This window comes from Chinchilla lanigera, unplaced genomic scaffold (genome assembly GCF_000276665.1).
Source record: "Chinchilla lanigera isolate Chin_1 unplaced genomic scaffold, ChiLan1.0 scaffold00105, whole genome shotgun sequence".
In the NCBI taxonomy this organism is placed as follows: Eukaryota; Metazoa; Chordata; class Mammalia; order Rodentia; family Chinchillidae; genus Chinchilla; species Chinchilla lanigera.
In genome coordinates this window covers 1,525,724-1,545,265 of record NW_004955506.1, presented here as the reverse complement: position 1 = coordinate 1,545,265, position 19,542 = coordinate 1,525,724, and the positions used below count along the sequence as shown (strand labels likewise).

The following is a 19,542-nucleotide window of genomic DNA, read 5'->3' as shown; positions in this document are numbered from 1 at the left end:
GCCATATTTGGCGATATGGGCCCGCGCCACGCCTGCTGCCGGAGGCCGGCGGCCGCCCTGAGTCACGGGGGCGGGCGTAACGGACGGGGCGCCCGGCCGCGCTCCTCGCCTTATTTAGTCAACCAGGCCGCCCATTGGCCGGCGGGAGAAAGGGGCGGTGGCGGGGAAGTTTGGCCCGGCGGGCGGCCCCCGGCCCTTCCGGCTCTGCGCGCGCCCGAGACCCTCGGCAGAGTGCAAGGCCTGCGGGGCTTGGAGCAGGGTGAGGGTGCTGCCGGCTGCGCGGGGCCTCCAGTGCGCGGTGCGGGGAGGGAGGCGTTGTGTGCACCCTGAGATTTCTCTGTGTTGCAACGGGACAGTGCGAGGCCTCGGCTGAGGTCACGTCGGGGCCGTTCTGGATTGTGCTCGGGGAAACGGGTGGAGCAGGGTTGCCCCACCCCTCCTGGAGCGGGAGCCTGAGAGGAGACCCGTGGATGTGGCAGCCCCTGGCTCCGGTGAGCTGGGAGGCCCCAGGCAGCAATTGCACTTGTGCCAGAAGTGGGTGTGTCCTTCCATTGTAAGGAGGAAGCCTGGGCTCAGAAATGGTGTGATGTATTTTTCTAGTTCAGTGCTGCCTTTGGTGGCTTTTTGTTGTGACCTTGCTGTGCTTCATTCCATATTTCACCCGTTTAATGAGTGAGAAAACAGCCGAGAGTGGTGGCCCACACCTATAATCTCAGCCCTGAGGTAGGAGGATCCCTGTGAGTTCGAGGCCAGCCTAGGCTACATATGGAGACCCTGACTCAACACAAACTGAAAGAAAGAAAAAACATCAAAATGTAATGTGCAGAGCTGAGACTTGACCCAGGGTCTTGCCTACCGTGGGTCCTTCTCAGGTGTCCCTCTGCATTGTGACAGCTGGCCTAAGGGAGACAGAACAGGGAACTTGGCAATGACTCCCCACCTCAGCTTTTTTTTTTTTTTTTTTCTTTTGGTCCTTTTGAGACAGGGTCTCACTATGAAGTTCAGGCTGGCCTTGAGCTCACTTTGTAGCCCAGGCTGGTTCCTGAACTCTCAACGATCCTCCTGCCTCAGCCTTCGGAGTGCTGGGATTACAGGTGTGCACCACCACGCCCTGCTCCCACCTCAGCTTTTCACCTGTGCCATCCACCCTTCAGAAACCCCTTTCCTTCTCCAACCCAACCCACGCTGGGATCATGGAACAGGAAAAGACAGTAGAATAACACTGGAAACCTAAGTAGAGTCTGGAGTTCAACAGTAAGTACGAGATCATCATACTGTCAGCTGTGAGAATCACACCATACAGGTCCGTAAGAGGGACACTGGAACTGCTCTACTGTTTTTGCAACTTTCCTATAAGTCTAAAATCCTATAATAAAAAATAAAATTTTAAAACTCCAAGGAAACCAAAGTTTACCTGCTCTCAGCTCGCTTTCTAACACTCCCAGGTCTTTGCAGAAAGATCAAATGCAAGGTCCTTTTAAGGCTCCAACCAGACCTGACCCTCCCAGCCCCTAGCCTTCCTGCCAGCAGAGGCACTGCTCTCCGCAGGGAATTCAGCTCAGCACCAGAGGCTGTTATAGGCAAGCACAGGATGTTGTGGAGGAGATAAGATAGGACAAGGAATTTTGTAGGTTCTGGAGACTCCCGAAAATTTACACCAGATACTTCAAGGACTCTGCCCACTGAGATACAAGACTTCCAGAAAACTTTAACCACAGATTTTTTAATTAAATCTTCCTTCCTGCCTTCTTTCCATCCATATAAAAGGGACATAATTTTCTTTGTTCTGGGCAGATAGTTCTGTTGCTCTCTACCTGCCTGTACCCAGGTATTAAACCATTTGCCTAGTTGCTATCACAAAAGCCTGTCCTGTGGTGTCTTGCCCAGTTTGTTAGAGTCCTTTTTTCTAAAACCCTTTCTAGCATTCCAGGACAGCTCCTCTGTGGGACCAGGGCAGCCCCAGGATGGGCTCTGTGGAACAGTGGTGCCAAGGGCCACTTTGGTGGATGAGGCCAGCTTCCTGCAGCTAGGCCTTGCTGTGTGACTTTGGGCTCAGAGGATGAGACCAGGGTTAATTGCTCCTGTCTCCTGTCCAGTTCTGCCACCACTGCCCAGACCAAAGCCTGGTCTGTGTGGCTGAGGCCTGAGAGCGTACCGCATGTCTGGTCAGGTCTAGGAGCCAGCAGATAGAGCTCTGCATGTGTTGTCCAGTTCTTACCATTGAGGATGGCTCCAAGGCTGTGGCTCTTAAGGGGGAAACTGAGGCAGTCACCTGAGTCAAGGTAATAAACCAGAACCCAGGGTACACTACATCCTTGGAGGGGCTATATGGGCTCCCTACACAATGTTTGGGGAGTTGGGTGTTGGCCAAGGCCCCACCACTGCTCCAGGATTCAGCGGGTACAGAGCCCTGCTGGAGTTTACCCAAGGTTTCCCAATCCCCCACTGTCATACAGCAGGAACTAGAAGGCACTGGAAGAATGCTGAGCTGGGAGTTGGGAAACCTGGGCTCCAGGGTAGGTCCAGCTTTATGCCTGTGGCGTGGCCTCTCTCTATCCCACTTTTTTTTTTTCACAAAGGTGGGGGGCAGGTGTGGTGGTGCATGTTTGTAATCCCATTGCTCTGGGTGGCTGAGGCAAGAAGATCAATTGTGTGAGCCAGCCTCATCAGTTTAGTGACTTATAAAGACCCTATCAGCCAGGCATGGTGACCCACACCTGTAGTCTTAACATTTGGGAGACTGAGGCAGGAGAGCTGCTGTGAGTTTGAAGCCAGCCTGGGCTACATAGTTCAAGGTCAGCCTCAAGTACACAGACCTTATCTCAAAAAGACCCCATTTCTTTTTTTGTTCGTTTTGTTATTTTGAGACAGAGTTTTAGTATGTAGCCCAGACTGGCTTCAAACTCATAGCAGTCCTCCTGCCTTAGCTTCCCAAGTGCCGGGATTGCAGATGTACATCACCACGCACCACCGTGCCCACCTTGAGACCCTGTCTCAAAATTTTAAAAACGAAAGTCTGAACATGTAGTTCAATGTGAAGATCCTGGGCTCAATCCCCAGTACAGTATTTAAAAAAAGAAAAAGCAAGGATGAGCCAGTAACAGGAGGGTATGGAGTTCCTCAGGGGATCTGAAGCTGGTGGTGCTCCTGGATGGACCAGAGGTCTGGGGACAGGTGGCCATCAGGTGGCCCAACCTCCTCTGAGGTTGCTGGTGTTGAGATCTGCAGGTGTTGCTTTTTTGTTGATGCCTAAGAGCACTCAGTACCTATGTATCAGACCCGAGTTTGCCTCCCCGGCACAACCAGGACCAGCTGTGCACCCAGCAATGATGGTGCCCCTGGCCACATTTCCTGCTGCACCACAGAGCAGCTCAGTGATCTTGAGCTGTCTGCTCTCTACCTGCTGTTGGGACACGTAACCAGCTGTGTGAGGACCCCCGCCCCCGAGCCCCCATCGCACTGTCTAGAAGCTGTGGTCTCCACCTCTGCCTATGCTTTCCTCTCAGTGATGCTGACAGCAACTGGAGGAAGCAGATTCGAGCATACAAATGCCAGCCTCCACCCACTTTACCCCATGCTGTCTCCTAAAGCCAGAACTGGGGGCCAGCACTTTTCTGCCCTGCCATGCCTGTGCCTTCTTCCAGTTCAGCCGCATCCCAGTCAGTATCCCACTCACTACGCTGTGCCTGCTACCTGCCTCTTGCTTCTATCAGTCCCTGTGTTACAGGTCAGGTCCCCACTGACCCTGGCCATCCACTGCCTTGGGACAGAATCTGGGGCTCTGCCTGCCTCCCCTTCGCTGCCCTCTGCCCTGCGCTCTTCCCAGGACTGGCTCCTCTGTGCAATCCGCAGACCACCCCATGGCCTCCCATTTCATCTAGCTCAGTCCTCAGTGCAGGTGGGGTCTGTCCTACAATAGGAGCAGGAAATCTGAAAGGAGAGGGTGGGGCCCCAGCTTTGGAGAACTGAGAGGCAGCAACAGGCCACTCCCCTCACCCTGACCCTAGTGCACCATGGGGATATTGTAAGGCCTGGAGGGAAGGCAGATCAGACTGGACTTCCTGGGACCCGCTTCCTGCTCCCCACTTGGGTTGGTTGTCCTGCTTTTCCGGCACCAGGCAGGCCAGGGCAGCAAATGCTTCGCCTCCAACCTGGGTGGGGATGCTGGGCACAGAAGCTCCGGACATAAGAGAAAAAAAGTCACAGTTAACTGCACCTCCTGCTTTGGCTGAGGACAGGGAGTTCAGCCCCATGAGGTCAGGGCCTGGCCCCACAGGTGTGCCACCCCTAGGGCTCCATACCCAGGACAGGGAAGCGAAATCAGGAAGCTACTGCTCCAGCGCTCTGATCCTTGGCCCGTCCCAAGAGTGCAGCTAGTATGCAGGGGAGTGCAGAGAGGAAGGGGCCAGGGTGGGGTCCAGTCAGGGCTCTTAAGGGGCGCCCTGGCCTTGATCACCTTCCTTCCTCCTCACACAGACACCTCAGGGAAGCGGCCCGGGCTAGGGTCAGACCCAGACCGGTGGGGACTTTGATGCTCTTGGGCAGTCAGGGATGCTCATCCGCGAGAGTGAGTTTGACCATAGTCCCAGGAGGGTGTGCTGGCAGGCCGGGCAGTGCCAGGTTGCTTGGGGGCCCTGCCCCACCCCAGCTGCGGGATTCAAGCCAGGCCTTCTGCCCCTTGCTGCCTGGGCCCCACCTCCACTCCCTGGCCAGGCACTGGAGGCCCGGGACCGGTCCTGAAGAGAGGACACTCCCGGGAGCACAAGCTTGGCGGGCAGGGGCCAACAGATGGCGCCCTATCGTGGGCTCTGCGGAAACCATGACGGCGGGTGTCATTTCCAGGTGAACCGCCAGGTGGGTACCGCTGTCCGCGCTGGCCATGGGCGGCGGGGCTCTCACTTGCGGCCAGAAGAGACCCCACAGCCCCTGACTGGGCTCGTGCGGGGCCGCTGAGTCCCCGAAGCACTGCCGCCGGTCGGAGGGGGACCGGGAGGCTCCCAGGAGAGGGGAGCTGCGGGTGACCTCAGCCAGTGCTGACGCACGCACGGGACGAGGTAGGAGGACCAGACCAACTCACCAGACATCCCGTGGCAGGGGCACCCACGGCGCCGCAGAAGGTGTGGGTGATGGTTCCCGACAGCCACCATTTCTAAAGGAACGGAGAGCTCAGAGAGCCGGAGGCAGTTCGAGATCACAGCAGGAAAAGGTGGCGGAAGGCTGGATGAGTGGAACTCGGCCACCACCACACCCACCTGCCGTTCTCCTGCTGCTGTGGGAAGCTTTATGTTTCCTTCTTCCTCTTCTGGGAGGAAGATATTTCCTTAACTTCCTGCTCTTTGATGGAGTATTTCACTTTTTTTGCTTGGGTTTTTTGTTTGTTTCATTTTGTTTGTTTTTTGAGGCAGGGCCGCACTATGTAGTTCAGGCTGGACTTGAAGTTGCTTATGTAACCCAGCTGACCTCAGTCAAACTCTCGCGATCCTCCTGCCTCAATCTCCTGGATGCGGGATTACAGACGTGCGCTACTACACTGGAAGGAATTTTTCATTTTACATAAATTGTACATCTTTTTGTTTTGAGGTAATTTAAACCTTCCCTAATATTAAACATTTTTAAACATTTGTTTATCATTCTCTTTGTTTCTGAGCCATTTGGGAGTGGGTTTCAGGTGTGATGCCGTAAACATTTCAGTGTGTTTTTCCTAAAGGGTGTTATTTATTTTATATTATTTGCAGTCTAGGGGATTAAACCCAGAGTCTTTGTACTGAACTACATTCTCAATCCTTTTTATTATTTTTTATTGTTTTAAGATAGGTCTCGCTAAGTTGCCCAGATTGGGCTCGAAGGCACTGTCTTTCACAGCTCCAGTACAGTGACCCAAGTCAGGCAGTTCTGCATGGGCAGTGTGGAACTGACAGTCCATGCTTCAGTGACCACGTGGTCCTATCAGTGACCTTGGTGGCATTGTTTCCCTCTCTGCTCTGGGAAGATGTGTCACACTCTGTTGTCCTTTACTTTCATGTTTTTAATTCCCAAGGCCTCTCCACCTCCCGTAATTTGCAGCATTATCTACAGGCAGTAAAGCTTTTTCAGAGAGCAGAGCAGTGCCAGTACCTGGAGTGGAATGGGGACGTACTTTCCCCCTTGGAATCGTGTGACACCATGACAGTGACCAGGTTCATGGGCTGTCTCTCCCCTTGAAGTGAGTGACCCATGTCTGTTCTGTCCCAGAAGTCAGAGATGGAGTTCATTCCATTCCGAATCCCATCGAGGTTTCCAGTACACAGCAGGTACTAACAAGTGCCCAGGATGCTGGGGGTGGGGTCTTGTCTTGTGAGACGGCCAGGCCTTTGCAAACAGATGTGATGCTGTGTGCCTGCCACGCACATCCTCTGCGTGTACAAACACAAGAATGCGCGGGGACGGGACTAGGGTTGCAGGCTCATGGCTGTGTGCAGTGGGTGCTGACACCTGCGGCTGTGCACCTGTGGGTCTGTAAGCCCAGCTGAGCGGTAAAGCAGCCACCTGTCTTCTGGGAGGTGATCTGGTCCCACGAAGCTAGGGGCTCATGAGAAGATATTCTGGTGAATGTTGTTCCCTGTTGCAGAAATGTGTTGAAGAATTGCTGCTTCAGTCAGGGGTTTATCTGGGCTTGCTGACTGCCCTCAGGCCTGCTCTTGTGTGCCCTTTGGACCTTTTGCCCTTGCTGGGGCCCTGGGTTTTCAGAGGCCTCTGGTCTCCTCTCCTACCTCTGAGCCTCTGCAGGTGCCCTTTCAGGCATGGCCCCCTGCCCAGAGACATTAGCGATTTACAAGAGACAAAAGCTTGGAGACTGCAGCTTCTTGCTGAAGGTGTGGGACAACCAGGGCTGCAGGTATTTCTGGAGCTGTTTTGCATGTGTGTGAGGCCAAAGGTGCAGTGCCACTGATCTACACCTGAGTGGGGTATGGGCGCCCTGGCAGGCTGAGCCTGCAAGCTCCTCTACATGCTCTTCATCCCAGCACCGACACCCCCCACCAAGTAGAGCCTGTCACCCTAAACCAGGCCTTCAGGCCTCAGTAAACCAACCCAAGTCAGAGTAAGAAAAGGGGCCCCTTCATGGCCAGCCCTGTAAGTGGAACTGGAGGGAACGGAGAACTCAGCCATGAAAAAATCATGAGGCCGCCAAGCACAGCCAGGTTCAGGGAGGGGGAGCTGCTGAGCAGGACCCCAGGGAGGGAGGAAATCAGGGCCCCCTGGGTTTTCCCCAGTGTTTCCCTGGCCAGCAGGGTGGTCCTTCCTCACTGCAGAGCCATGGAGGGGGACAGAGGGCCAAAAGGGACACCAGGGCCCAGCAGAGGCTGGTCAAGGGCGTGGTGGGGAGATGCCAGCCAGAGTACACCCACTAGGGCCTGCGAATGACAGGGGGCTCTGGGAAGTGGCTGGGGCCACAGGGCTTTTTCCTCACTCCCTGCAGGGAGGGTGTAGAACTGTGCCGGGCAGGCCACAGTGGTGGTGCTGCCCCAGCTCCACTTTCCCGTTTCCAGGGTCCTGGGCCAGTGCAGGAGGGAGCTTAGCTCACACCACAACCATGGACATTTCCCAGGGCACCTAGCCTGGTGCATACGCTGGTTGCCATGGTAACAGGCAGATGCCTACAAGCATCTAGCCTGGGCTTTTGTGTTCTAGGGCTGCCATCTAGACAAGGGGGCCAGGTCCTTCCCCTGTTAGCCCCAGGGAGGCTGGCTGGGCCAGGAAGGTTGGGAGTGGCAGGGACCTGCAGGGTCCAGAACAGCCACTACCGCAGCATCTGAAGAAAGGTTTCTAGAGATCTCCAGGGTAGGGAGGGGGGTGGAGTGGGGCGGCTCTAAGGCTTTCTCTGCTCCTGGCTCTTGCTGGACCCCCACTCAGAGGGCAGGGGCATTCTGATAGCTGAGGCTACCTCTGCTCTTGGACCCAGTTGTGCTTAGGAGAGCTCAGCCACATGTCCCCTTGCAGCCAGCTCCCCTGAGGTAGATGCTGGGGGGCTGGCACCCAACCGGTCTCACTGCCCATCACAAAAGATGCCCCTCCCGCAAGATAAACATATTTGCATTGGAGTCTCTGGGCAGCCTTATCCATGCCTAGGCCTGGTGCTGGTGCCACAGATGGCCACCCAGGGGACACACACTCTCCTCTACCCTGGGTTCCAAGTGGGGGCAGGCCAGTGGGGCTCCCAGGGCAGCAGCAACTAATTCTGACCCATTCCAGAGTGCAGCCATGTGGACCACATAGCAGAGACATTTAGCTACTGCATGTGGGAGAACACAGTAGGGAGAGGCCAGCTGGGGGTTCTGGTATGTAGTGGACATCTGGTGTGTGAACACTGCCTTGAAGGAAGCTCTGTTGAGCAGTGCACAACCTGATCGTGCTGCTGAGCAGGGATGAGTGGACTCTGAGGCTGTGGGAAGGGCACTATCTCTATGGGCCAGGCAGGCTTAGCAGGTGAACATGGCAGCTCAACCTCACATGCACTTGCGCAAGCACACGCACTTGTGCGCGCGTGCACACACACACACACACACACACACACACAGGGTGTCCCATCTTTCTGCAGAAGCTAAGCCCATCACACAAGAAGCAGCCCCATGCCCCTGGCGCCAAAGTAGGCAGAATGGTGAATGCCTGTAATCCCAGAACTCTGGAAAGCTAAGGGCAAGTCTGAGATCAGCCTGGGGGATTTAGTCACTTAGTCAGAGCCTGTTGTAAAAATAAAAAGGTCTGAGGATCTAGCTTAGTGATAGTGCACCCCTGGGTTCAATCTGCAGTACTGCTAAATAAATAAATAAAGTTTAAAAAGAACCACACCCAGTCCTGAGTTCGATTACTGATACTGGAAAAAAAAGAAAAGAACCAGACCCCATACCAGTCATGGGCACTTGGCAAGTGCCTGCTGTGTACTAGAGACCTTGCTGGGGTCCAAGAGGAAACTGCTCCCCAGAAGCAGCCACACTAGAGTCCCAGGGGCTATGTGGAGGTCAGAGTGGACCAGGGCAAACTGCTTCCCTCCAAGGGAGCCCCTTCCCCTGGGCCCCACAGGTCCCCTTGGCTCACACAGTCCTGCAGCTTCAGGGCACAGAACTGAGTGCCCGCAGCCACTACTCTCTCACCAAGAGGCTATCCAGAGCCAGGGTGCTTAGCGCCTGGTGGCCAGGCTTTCTCCTGCTGGCACCTGATTCCCACGAGTGCCCTGCCAGCGCTATCAGACTAATAAGGCCTAGATGCCAATCAAGGGACAGGACATCCTGGGTTCCTTTGCAGCCTGGCTGGGGTTTAGACTGAAGGTGGTAGCTAGTGTCCACAGCTGGGTCGACACACCTATGTCCACACCATGCACAGACATGCCTACAGGACCTGATGGGGGGACCTGCATGTGGGCAGCATGGTTGGCTTGTGCCCCAAGTCAGAGACACTTTCCAGCCTGGAACTTAAGTGTGGCATCATGGAAGCACTGTGTTGGGCACTTGGGCACTGTCTTTGGGGAGGAGGTGTCATCTAGACTGCATCACCACAGGACTGTTCTTGGCACACAGCCTGGCTACAGACAGCCTGGTGCCTCTCAGATGTGTGTGTTCCACAGGGTGGCCCGAGATCAGCAGGGACTTGCGTGCAGCTCTCTCCCCAAGCCCCAGGTCCCTTCAGATCCTTGGTGTTGTCAAGGCTCCAGGCCCTACACATACACATTCCTAAATGGCACCCAGTGCAGGGCTGTCTGCTCCTCCGCCACTCAAGAGGAAGAGCACCCAGGAGAACAGAAGAGCAACAGGAGGCTGTGGCTGGAAATGCCCTGTGGCCTTGTTCCTAGTCCCCAGCAAAGCCTGAGGGTCACATGCTGTTATGAGGAAGAAGACACCAAGTTTGGCCCTGGCCCAGGATGAGCAGCTCGAGTTTCCTCACTTGGCTCCCAGCCCCTAAGGCAGGTGCCGGTGACAGGCAGGCCTGGCCCGCCTGAGCAGACCCTACACCCCCTCTCAGGATGACCCTCAGGCCAAGGCTGCAGGGAGACAGCTGGCCAGCCCCAGGGCTGAAAGTGACAGGGTCAAGGGTGAAGAGCTTGCAGTCTCATCACCCTGTCAGATCCCAAAGGGCACTTCTGGCAGTGTGGATCAGACTTGGCCCAACATGGGCCCCTGGACTTTAGTCTGTAAAGACTCTAAAGTCAGGCTAGTTTCCCAGGCTATTTTTCTATTTTTTTAGCAGTACTGGGAATTGAACTCAGGGCCTCATGCATGCTAGGTAAGTGATCTGCCACTGAACTACAACCTCAGTCCTTTTTTTAAAAAAAAAAAGGACATGAAGAGAAAAAAAAAAACATGGTCTTGCTCAATTGCCTGAGCTGGCCTGAACTTGCAATCCTCCTGCCTCAGCCTTCTGAATAGCTGAGATCATAGGAATGCACCATTGTACCTGGCTTGCCCTGGTGATCTGAGTGGCAGTCATTGGGTCCCCAAGGCCACCCGGCAAGTCTGCTGAAGGCTGCTTGAGTCTGGTATCACACTGAGCTCACTGCAGAGGAGGAGCAACCTCTTGGTGCCAACCTACACTCAGCATGCAGAAGCTGGCCAGGCCCTGGTCCTCTGACCTGACAGGTGAACTTCTGCAATGACAGCCTTCGAGGTAGTCATTAGTCTCCCTTGCCCACTGTTACCAAACTGGGCCATTCACCAGTGCAGCCAGCATGCAAGTGTATACACTGCCATGCCCTGCCTCAGTCAAGGGTCCAAGATCCCCAGTCCTGGCCCTATCATTGCAGCAACAGCCATCCTGCCTCTTTCCCAGCCCATGGCTCAGGGCCACAACGAGGGCAGGGCCAGGCCCGGGGCTGCAGGAGCAGTGTGGCTGGAGTGGTGGCTGCAGACTGCCAGGTGGGGGGCCTTGCATGCTGCCGGCAGCGGGAATCAGAGAAGCAGTAACTAGATCCCCCGGACGATCTGGCGGTGCTGAGGGTGGAGGGCTGTGATCGGGTTGCAGCTGTGCTGTGAGTTTTCCACTGGGTGACTTTTTCTACCTTGGGAAAGAGTGGTGCTGGGCTGGGAGTCTGAACTGTGGGGTTGAGGGTGCCCAAGGTAAGGGCAAAAAAGAGAGAGGCTAGAGGTGGGGCGGCTGCAGGTGAAGAGTAAGGACCAAGCCCTGGGTCCTGCACAGCCACACTGAGGAGCAAAGGTGGTCAGCACTGCTCTGTGATCCTGCAGGGCATCAGGCACGGCCAGTGCATTCCAGGAGCAGCTGAAATCCAAGCTGGGGGTAATGAAAGGCAGCCGCGGCTCCTAAGCCGCACGTCTCTTATCCTCCCTCCAACCCGCCCTCTGCTGCCCACTGGCCATGTAAGAGCCGCCTGGGTGGCCGAGGCTGCTGATCAGAGGTGGCAGAGAAGGTGGTGGGTCCATGACGCTGCCTGGGCTCAGGGCCTCGAGGACTGTGAGCACTCGATTGAGCTTCCCAGGCTCCTGAGGGTCCTGGCCAGCTCCAAAGATGCCGACCAATGGCCTGCACCAGGTGCTGAAGATCCAGTTTGGTCTTGTCAATGACACTGACCGTTACCTAACAGCTGAGAGCTTTGGCTTCAAGGTCAATGCCTCAGCTCCCAGCCTCAAGAGGAAGCAGGTGTGGGTGCTGGAGCCTGACCCCGGGCAGGGCACGGCAGTGCTGTTCCGCAGCAGCCATCTGGGCCGCTACCTGTCAGCAGAGGAGGACGGGCGTGTGGCCTGTGAGGCAGAGCAGCCAGGCCGCGACTGCCGCTTCTTGGTCCTGCCACAACCTGACGGGCGCTGGGTGCTGCAGTCGGAGCCACACGGCCGCTTCTTTGGTGGCACTGAGGACCGGTTATCCTGCTTTGCCACGGCCATCTCTCCTGCAGAGCTGTGGACTGTGCACCTGGCCATCCACCCACAGGCCCACCTGCTGAGTGTCAGCCGGCGGCGCTATGTGCACCTGTGCCCACAGGAGGACGAGATGGCAGCAGATGGGGACATGCCATGGGGTGTGGATGCATTGCTCACTCTCATCTTCCAAAGCCGGCGATACTGCCTCAGGTCCTGTGACAGCCGCTACCTGCGCAGTGATGGCCGCTTGGTGTGGGAACCCGAGGCCCACGCGTGCTACACACTGGAATTCAAGGCGGGCAAGCTGGCCTTCAAGGACTGTGACGGCCGCTACCTGGCACCTGTGGGACCTGCAGGCACACTCAAGGCCGGCCGCAACACACGGCCTGGCAAGGATGAGCTCTTCGATCTGGAGGAGAGTCACCCACAGGTGGTACTGGTGGCCGCCAACCGCCGCTACGTTTCTGTGAGGCAAGGTAGGAGGTCCAGGCCACTGGACTCTGTGTGGGCGCGCATGCACATGGGATGTGTGTGTACACACACAGCATAGGTGGGGCCGGGGCCCAGCGTCAGAGAAGGGTTCCTAGCCTCTCAGGACAGCTGGGAGGTGGCAGGAGCCCATGGAAGCTCTACCCCTTCTCTTTCGCCACCAGACTTTCTGGACTTTGATGGACACTAGGGTGGGGGCCGGCCAGAGCAGGGCAAGGAGATGGCGCCTCCATGTGTCTGACTATGGGAGCCTCATGTGGTCCCAGGGATGGTGGACACAGGAGCAGGCAGCCCTGTCCGGGCCCTGGGCTTCTCGAAGGAAAGTGCCATCTCTGTCTCTGTGGTGCAGCCTGGGTCTCCCCATCACCCAGGACAAACACAGCAGTCCCCAATGAGATAGCAAGGGTCTCAAAGCAGCCTTTCTGGGATCATGGGCGTGTGCCACACTCCTGGATGCTAACTTACTTTTGCTGGCTCTGTCATCCACAATCTGCCTGCTTTTGCCTTTGCAGGAGACAGGCCAGCAGTCACAGGCATTGCCCACCTGGGCACCCAGAACATGTCCTAGAATGGCCAGGCACCCCTGCCTCAGGCCAGCAGCCACCAGGCAAAAGCCAGCTCCCATATGCTCACCAAGCCCTGCCCTGCACTATGGGAGGTCATGTCTGGGCACCCGCATCTTGGTCCAGATGGTAGAGGGCAGGCAGGAATACCCAGACTGGAGCCCAGTCATGCCTGCAGCCTGCACCTGCAAGTGGGGTGTCCTCAGGCCAGTGTAGCTCAGCAACAGGGATCAGTCACCCATGAGCACTTGTCCCAGCACATGGCCAGGCAGCAAAGTTGATGGAGAATACAGTTACAATTCTTCCCTCCCATCACCATCCTATGGTGCAGCCACACCACTTTGTGGCCTGGACCAAGGTCTATGTACTTCTCAGTTAAGTGGGGTAGTGATGGCAGGAGGGCTTCCTGTGGGAGCTACTGTTGGGCACCGAAGTGTTTGTAAGCGACAGCCTGTGAGATTCCCAGTGCCAGTAGTGATGGTAGTGGTGCTCATGGCCATGGCACAGGTGTCAGTGATCACAATGGTGTGGTGGAATGGAGAGAAGTCGTGACGGCGGTGGAGGTGGTAGTTATAGTGGCAGTAACTTCTCAGAGGGGATGACAGAGGTGACAGCTGCAGTGATGGTTGAAGGCCGGTGGTGGTAGCTGCAGTGATGATGGTGATGTGGAGGAAGTCAGTGTAGACACAATGGCTGTACGGAATGATTCTTGGTCTCCTGACTGCCTCGTATCTGACACATCCCTTAGTTGGGGGGAGTCCCTTACCGAGGAGCAGAGGCTGCCCTCACCAGGCACTCCCCATCCTTGCAATGCAGCTGAGGGTGCTGGGCCCTCCCCCGCCCGAGGTTTCAGACTTTGACAACAATGTAAAGAAGCTGGCTGTGGCATCTCAGTCCTGGAGGAAACACAAGTGGAGGAGGAGGGGCCAGCCTAGATTCAAGGAGCTAAGCTGGAGATGTGGAACTGGGTTCTGTCATGTCTTCTGTCAAGCTGTGTCCTGGAGTGGCCACACTGCAGGGCTCTGGTGTCAGCCCTGTCAGGCAGCCCCTACATTTGTGATAGTTGAGGGCTGGTGGTGCTAGCTGTGCCTAGGAAGTCTGTGCCTAGACTCAGGTTAGCTGTTACATTTTCCTTTTTCTTTTTTTTTTTTTTTTTTTCTTTCTGAGACATGGTTTCACTACGCAGTTCAGGCTGGCCTTGAACTCACTACGTAGCTCAGTCTGGCTTCAAAACTGCAGCAATCCTCCTATCTCAGCCTCCTGAATTCTAGGATCACAGGCATGTGCCACTCCTGGCTGTTAACTTACTGGCTCTGTCACCCAGTCTGCCTTTGCTGGTATAGCACTGCTGACTGATGGGGAGCATAGCAGCCAGCATTCGTTGCTGCCAGTAATAGAAGACTGGCCACAAACTGACTCAAACAATAAGGAGACTGAAGAATCAGGCATGGTGGCATGGGCCTGTAATTCCAGTACCAGGGAGGCAGGAGGATCACCACAAGTTTGAAGTCAGCCTAGTGAGTTTAAGGTCAGCCTGAACTACATAACAAGACCCTGTTTCAAAGAAGAAAGCAAAATAAAACAAAAAGATCAATTATCTCCTATAAACGGGCATCTAGAAGCCCTGGATTATGGATGCCTAGCCGGCACCATTGCCAGCTCTGTGTGATCATCAAGGGCCTCTGTTCTTAGCTCCTTGCTGAGCCACTGTTGCGGGTCAGCTCTGACCTCAGGCTGACATTCTCGTGGTCATAAGATGGCTGCTACAGTTCTGGGCTTCATACTCAGATAAGTCAGAATCCAGAGGAAAAAGGGTCAGCTCTTATGTCTACTTAAGAGTAGGAAAGTATCTCCCCTGGACCCTAGTAGATACCCCTTCATACTCTTTGGCCTGAGATGAGCATCCTCTCTCCCTGGTCAACAGTCCCCTGTAGCGTGGGATAAGTCAGTACTACCCAGGCCAATCTGGACTCCATGCTCCCCACTGCGTGGTCAGTTCCCTAGGAGCAGGCGGGCCTGTGAGGAGAAGATGCACACAGCAGTGTGTGGGGTGACATGGGGACACAGCATTCACGACCTGGGAGATGCAGCGGTGGCCATGGAGCCATGTGATGGTGACACTGGGCACATCTAGTCAAGGTCCTCTGACAAGCTCCTGGCTTGGTCCCTGCAGGAGGCTCTTTGCTCAAAAGTCCCTGTCTCTAAGCAATGGCTCCGCCATGGCACACAGCCCTAACCATCTAGGACTGCCTGCATTCTCCATGTCCTCTGCTTACAACTCCTGCATGATGAAGGTACAGGTCTGGAGTCTGTTGGCTCAGACTGGAAATTGCTCACCCAGTTCAGTATTTGCTGCAGGGATGATGGGGCTAGGGTGGTGGTGAAGACCTGGACTCCTTCCACAGGACGAATCAACTGCTTCTGAAGTTGGGGTTGAGAGGCCAGGCCTTTGGGTGCTGATAAAAAGGAGCAGATCCCAGCCTGTGGCCTCCTTTAGGAGTAGCACCAATTAGTTTTTTTTGGGGGGGTTGTTGTTTTTTGTTTTTTTGCGGTACCAGGGATCTCAGGACCTTGTGCTTGCCAAGCAGGCACTTGTGCCACTGGGCTACATCCCCAAGCCCTGGTAGCACCAATTAGGATGCACTCTCAGACTGTTATGGGGCTCTGCTTCCTACACCTCCCCTTCCCCTAGCCAGACACTCCTGAACCCTGGACCCGGGGGGGGGGGGCAATGGAACTTATCACACTGCTTAGAATGGCCAGTTGCCAGGGAAACAGAGATGTCTGCAGGAGGGAGGATCCTGCAGAGGTCAGTACCTGCCTACTGCCCTCAGCCCTGTGCATGGATGCCCCCTCCTGTCTTCCTGGGAACCTGGGCCAGAGACCTGAGCAGAGTGGTCCTCCCTTGGCTTCCCCTAGAGAACAAGAGCATGCGTAGGTGTGCGTGCCTGACCCCTGGGCTCTCTGTGCAAAAAGACGGAGACCTGTTGTGTCCACCAGCAGCTTAGGTGGGAGCTATAAATAGAGGCTGGGGTAATCCTGGGTCAGGAGAAACAAGCAGATTACCTGCTGATTAACAGAGTGGGGATTTGCTGGCACGGAAGGGTCTGGCTCTACATATGGGAAGGGCTAGGTCAAGGGTCCCTTAGGGGCCATGTGTGGGTCTGCCAGTGCCCCATGGTCCTGATGCAGTTTCCAGATCCTTCCCCCCCAACCCCCCCGCTTGGTTTTGGTTTCTTTCCAGTACCAGGAACCGAACTCAACCTTGTGTTTGCCAGGCAGGTGCTGCGATGCTGAGCTAAATCCCCAGCCCCCTCCAGATCCTTTTGGAAGTGTCTTCCAAATCAAACTCAGACAGTTCTGGATTTGACTCCCTTTTGCTTCAGGAGTCCCCCCAAAGCATGCCTCCTCTCCCAGAAGAGGTATAAGGCACTTCCCCATATCCTTCCTCCAGGCATCAATGTTTCAGCCAATCAGGACGAGGAGCTGGACCACGAGACCTTCCTGATGCAAATTGACCAGGAGACAAAGAAGTGTACCTTCTACTCCAGCACTGGGGGCTACTGGACCCTAGTCGCCCACGGAGGCATTCAGGCCACAGCCACGCAAGTGTGAGTGTGCCTGTCCCTGCCTCCAGCATCACTGACATCATACTCACCTCCATCTTCACCACTGCTTCTATCAACACCTCCCTCACCTTCTCTACCATCACCGGCATCATACTCACCTCCATCTCTGCCATCACCATCTCCACCATCACCTCTACCACCACCTCTATCATCATCTCTCATCTCTACCACCATTTCTATCACTACCTCTACCATCCCCATCACCTCTACCACCTCCACCATCACCAGCATCATACTCACCTCCACTTCTACCACCACCTCCATCATCTCTACCACCACTTCCATTGCCATCTCCACCATTACCATCATTGCTGCCTCAACCATTATTACCACCACCTCCATCATCTCCCCCACCACCTCCATCACCAGCATCATCCTCACCCCCATCTCCATTACCTCCACCATCTCTATCATCACTCCATCACCAGCATCATATCTCAATCTCTACCACTTCTACCTCCATCATCTCCCCCACCATTATCATCATCACCTCTACTACTACCTCCATCATCCTCATCACTACCTCTTCTGACATCATTACTGTCATCATCATGGCCACCATCACTACCTCAACTGTGAGGACCACTGTTAAAGAGCTCAGCTAGGAAGAACGCCCATTGGGGCAGCTCTTAATGGTGGTGGGTATTGGTGGAGGGAAGGCTCCTGGCTCATCTGCTGGAACCTGAGGGGGATGGGGAAGTCAAAACCCTGCATCCCCATCTCCTGCTGCTCTGAGGGGACCTTGCCCTGTTCCCCTTAGATCTGCCAACACCATGTTTGAGGTAGAATGGCGTGGCCGGCGGGTGGCACTCAAAGCCAGCAATGGGCGCTATGTGTGCATGAAGAAGAATGGGCAGCTAGCAGCCATCAGTGATTTTGTGGGTGAGCACTCTGACTCCTAGGGGCTGGGGCGGGCTCTCCCCCAGCAAAGTGCCTCTGCAAAGTGCCCCTTTCCTTCCACCCTTAGAACTGCTGCCACTGTGACAACAGTCACATTTACCACCTAGACAGTCCTTCTGGGGAGCATGTGGGTCCCAGGTCACCTATCCTTTCCTCCACTGCACCTCTGGGAACTATGGGACTCTCTTTAATTCCTTGTATGCTTGGAGATCCCTAAGTTCATGGCTCAAGGCCCCTCACCAAAGTCACACACTGGACAACGGGAGAACTGGGCCTTCAAGTCCAAGGCTGGGGTTTATCTCAGGGACCCCATTGGGCTATCTGGGCAGGAAAGGTGGCAGCCGGGTCCCCATGGTGCCCTCTCCTACAGGTGAGGATGAGGAGTTTGTCCTCAAGCTCATCAACCGGCCCATCCTGGTGCTGCGTGGCTTGGATGGCTTTGTCTGCCACCGGCGCGGCTCCAACCAGCTGGACACCAACCGGTCGGCGTACGACGTCTTCCACCTGAGCTTCAGCGATGGTGCCTATCAGATTCGAGGTGCGCGGGAGTGAATGTTGGGTGTGTAAGCCATGCATAAGGGAGTGGGGGTACAGGTATGGTATGCATGGTGGCCCCCGCCGACCCCCAGCTCCCCGCCAGGCCGTGGTGGCGGGTTCTGGTACACAGGCAGCCATGGAACCGTGTGCAGTGATGGTGAGCGCGCTGAGGACTTCCTCTTTGAGTTTCGCGAACGTGGCCGCCTGGCCATCCGAGCCCGAAGCGGCAAGTACCTGCGTGGTGGGGCTTCAGGACTGCTGCGCGCTGACGCCGATGTGCCTGCTGGGGTGGCACTCTGGGAGTACTGAGGACCAGCACCAAGTACAATTTGGGGTACAGGGTCCACCAGCCCTGAATTAAACTGTGTTTATGGCACAGGCTACTGAAGCTCTGGGCACTGCTTGGGGCTGAGGGGAACCCCTGCAGGCTCAGTCCTGGGACCCCTGTCCTAGAGAGCCCCAAGGAGAAAGCCCCCTCCCCACCCTGCTCCAGAGGCTGCCTCGCCTGGCCTAGAGCTCCTTTCTGAAATAGGAGCTCCCTGCCCTGCCACAGGCAGCCCCTTCCAAGCCTGGGTGCAGAAGTCCCCTGCTGTAAGTCTGTTGCCCAAGACAGGGGACACCCAGTGAAGATAAGAACCTGGGGGGGGGGCGGTAAAACAGGGCTAGCTGAGTAAACAGGAAGGGGCTACAGAACCCAGGTTGGGGACAGGCAATGGGAACTTCTGCCCCTTCTACTTACGGAGGAGGGACCTGCCCTTAGTTTCCCCAGAGGGGCCAAGAGGCAAGTGTCCAACGGGGTACAGTTGACCTTGGAAACAGAACTCAGGTTGTCCCGTGGCCCTCAGCGCCCCCTAGTGTTAGCTAAAACTGGCACAGGAAGGAGCTGGGGAGGTGCCAGGGAGGTGCTGGAGCCGGCTGGAACCATGTGACTCTGCTCCACTATTTCTGCTTTTAAAGGGCAACCTTCAGAGGAGGTGCCCCTGGAGAACACCCACCAGGGCCAGTACAGCCAGGTGGTCACCTTAACTCTGGAGTCATCACTGTCACAGTGGTGGTGGGGTCGGTCTTGTTCCTGGAGAAGCTGGCAGGCATCGTGGATCCCTGGGATATCTACACTGACTCCTAACACCTGCCAGGGTCTGGGAGTTGAGCTCCGCAGGCAGCCCAAGTCTGTCAGCTCTGGGATCCCTGCAGTCTGCTATCGCCACTGAGGGCATAGGAAGGTGCAGCAGCCAGCAGCCTAGGACAGGGCACCTTTCTGCCCGCCCTGTGTGCTGTTCTAGCCCCTCTCCTGCTTGGTGCTGCTCAGAGCAAGATGTGGGCACGAGCACTGGGCAATGGCTGAAGATAGAGGCTTCCACTTGGGAGGGGACAGGAGAGTGGCCCTCAGGTGTGGACGGGGGAAGCAGGTGGGACTATTCTCCTAGGCCCTTGGCCTGGACAGTGAGCAGCCCAGAGTAGCTGGGTGCTGCAAGGGTGACCCCTCGCTCAGACCGTCTGGCAAGGTCTCTTTCCCCTGGCCATGAGGAGCTGGCAGGGCTCCATCATCCAGATACCGCAGCTCTGTGAGGAGTCCTGTGAAGC

General features: G+C 55.9%; 1 protein-coding gene across 1 annotated transcript; it reads left to right on the top strand.

The window, feature by feature from the left end:
- Positions 1 to 11,490: 11,490 nt before the first annotated feature.
- Fscn2 (fascin actin-bundling protein 2, retinal) lies at positions 11,491 to 18,436 on the top strand. Its single transcript, XM_005407276.2, has 5 exons — positions 11,491 to 12,316; positions 16,347 to 16,503; positions 17,282 to 17,403; positions 17,792 to 17,959; positions 18,062 to 18,436. Exons 1-5 carry the CDS (start codon positions 11,491 to 11,493, stop codon positions 18,265 to 18,267), a joined length of 1,479 nt encoding a protein of 492 aa, XP_005407333.1. The 3' UTR covers positions 18,268 to 18,436.
- The last annotated feature ends 1,106 nt before the right edge of the window (positions 18,437 to 19,542 follow it).

Coding starts and splice junctions, on each gene's coding strand:
- Fscn2 (XM_005407276.2), top strand. CDS start 11,491: ATGCCGACCAATGGCCTGCACCAGGTGCTGAAGATCCAGTTTGGTCTT. Junction 17,404..17,791: donor AGCCATCAGTGATTTTGTGG/GTGAGCACTCTG, acceptor CCTCTCCTACAG/GTGAGGATGAGGAGTTTGTC. Junction 17,960..18,061: donor TGGTGCCTATCAGATTCGAG/GTGCGCGGGAGT, acceptor GCTCCCCGCCAG/GCCGTGGTGGCGGGTTCTGG.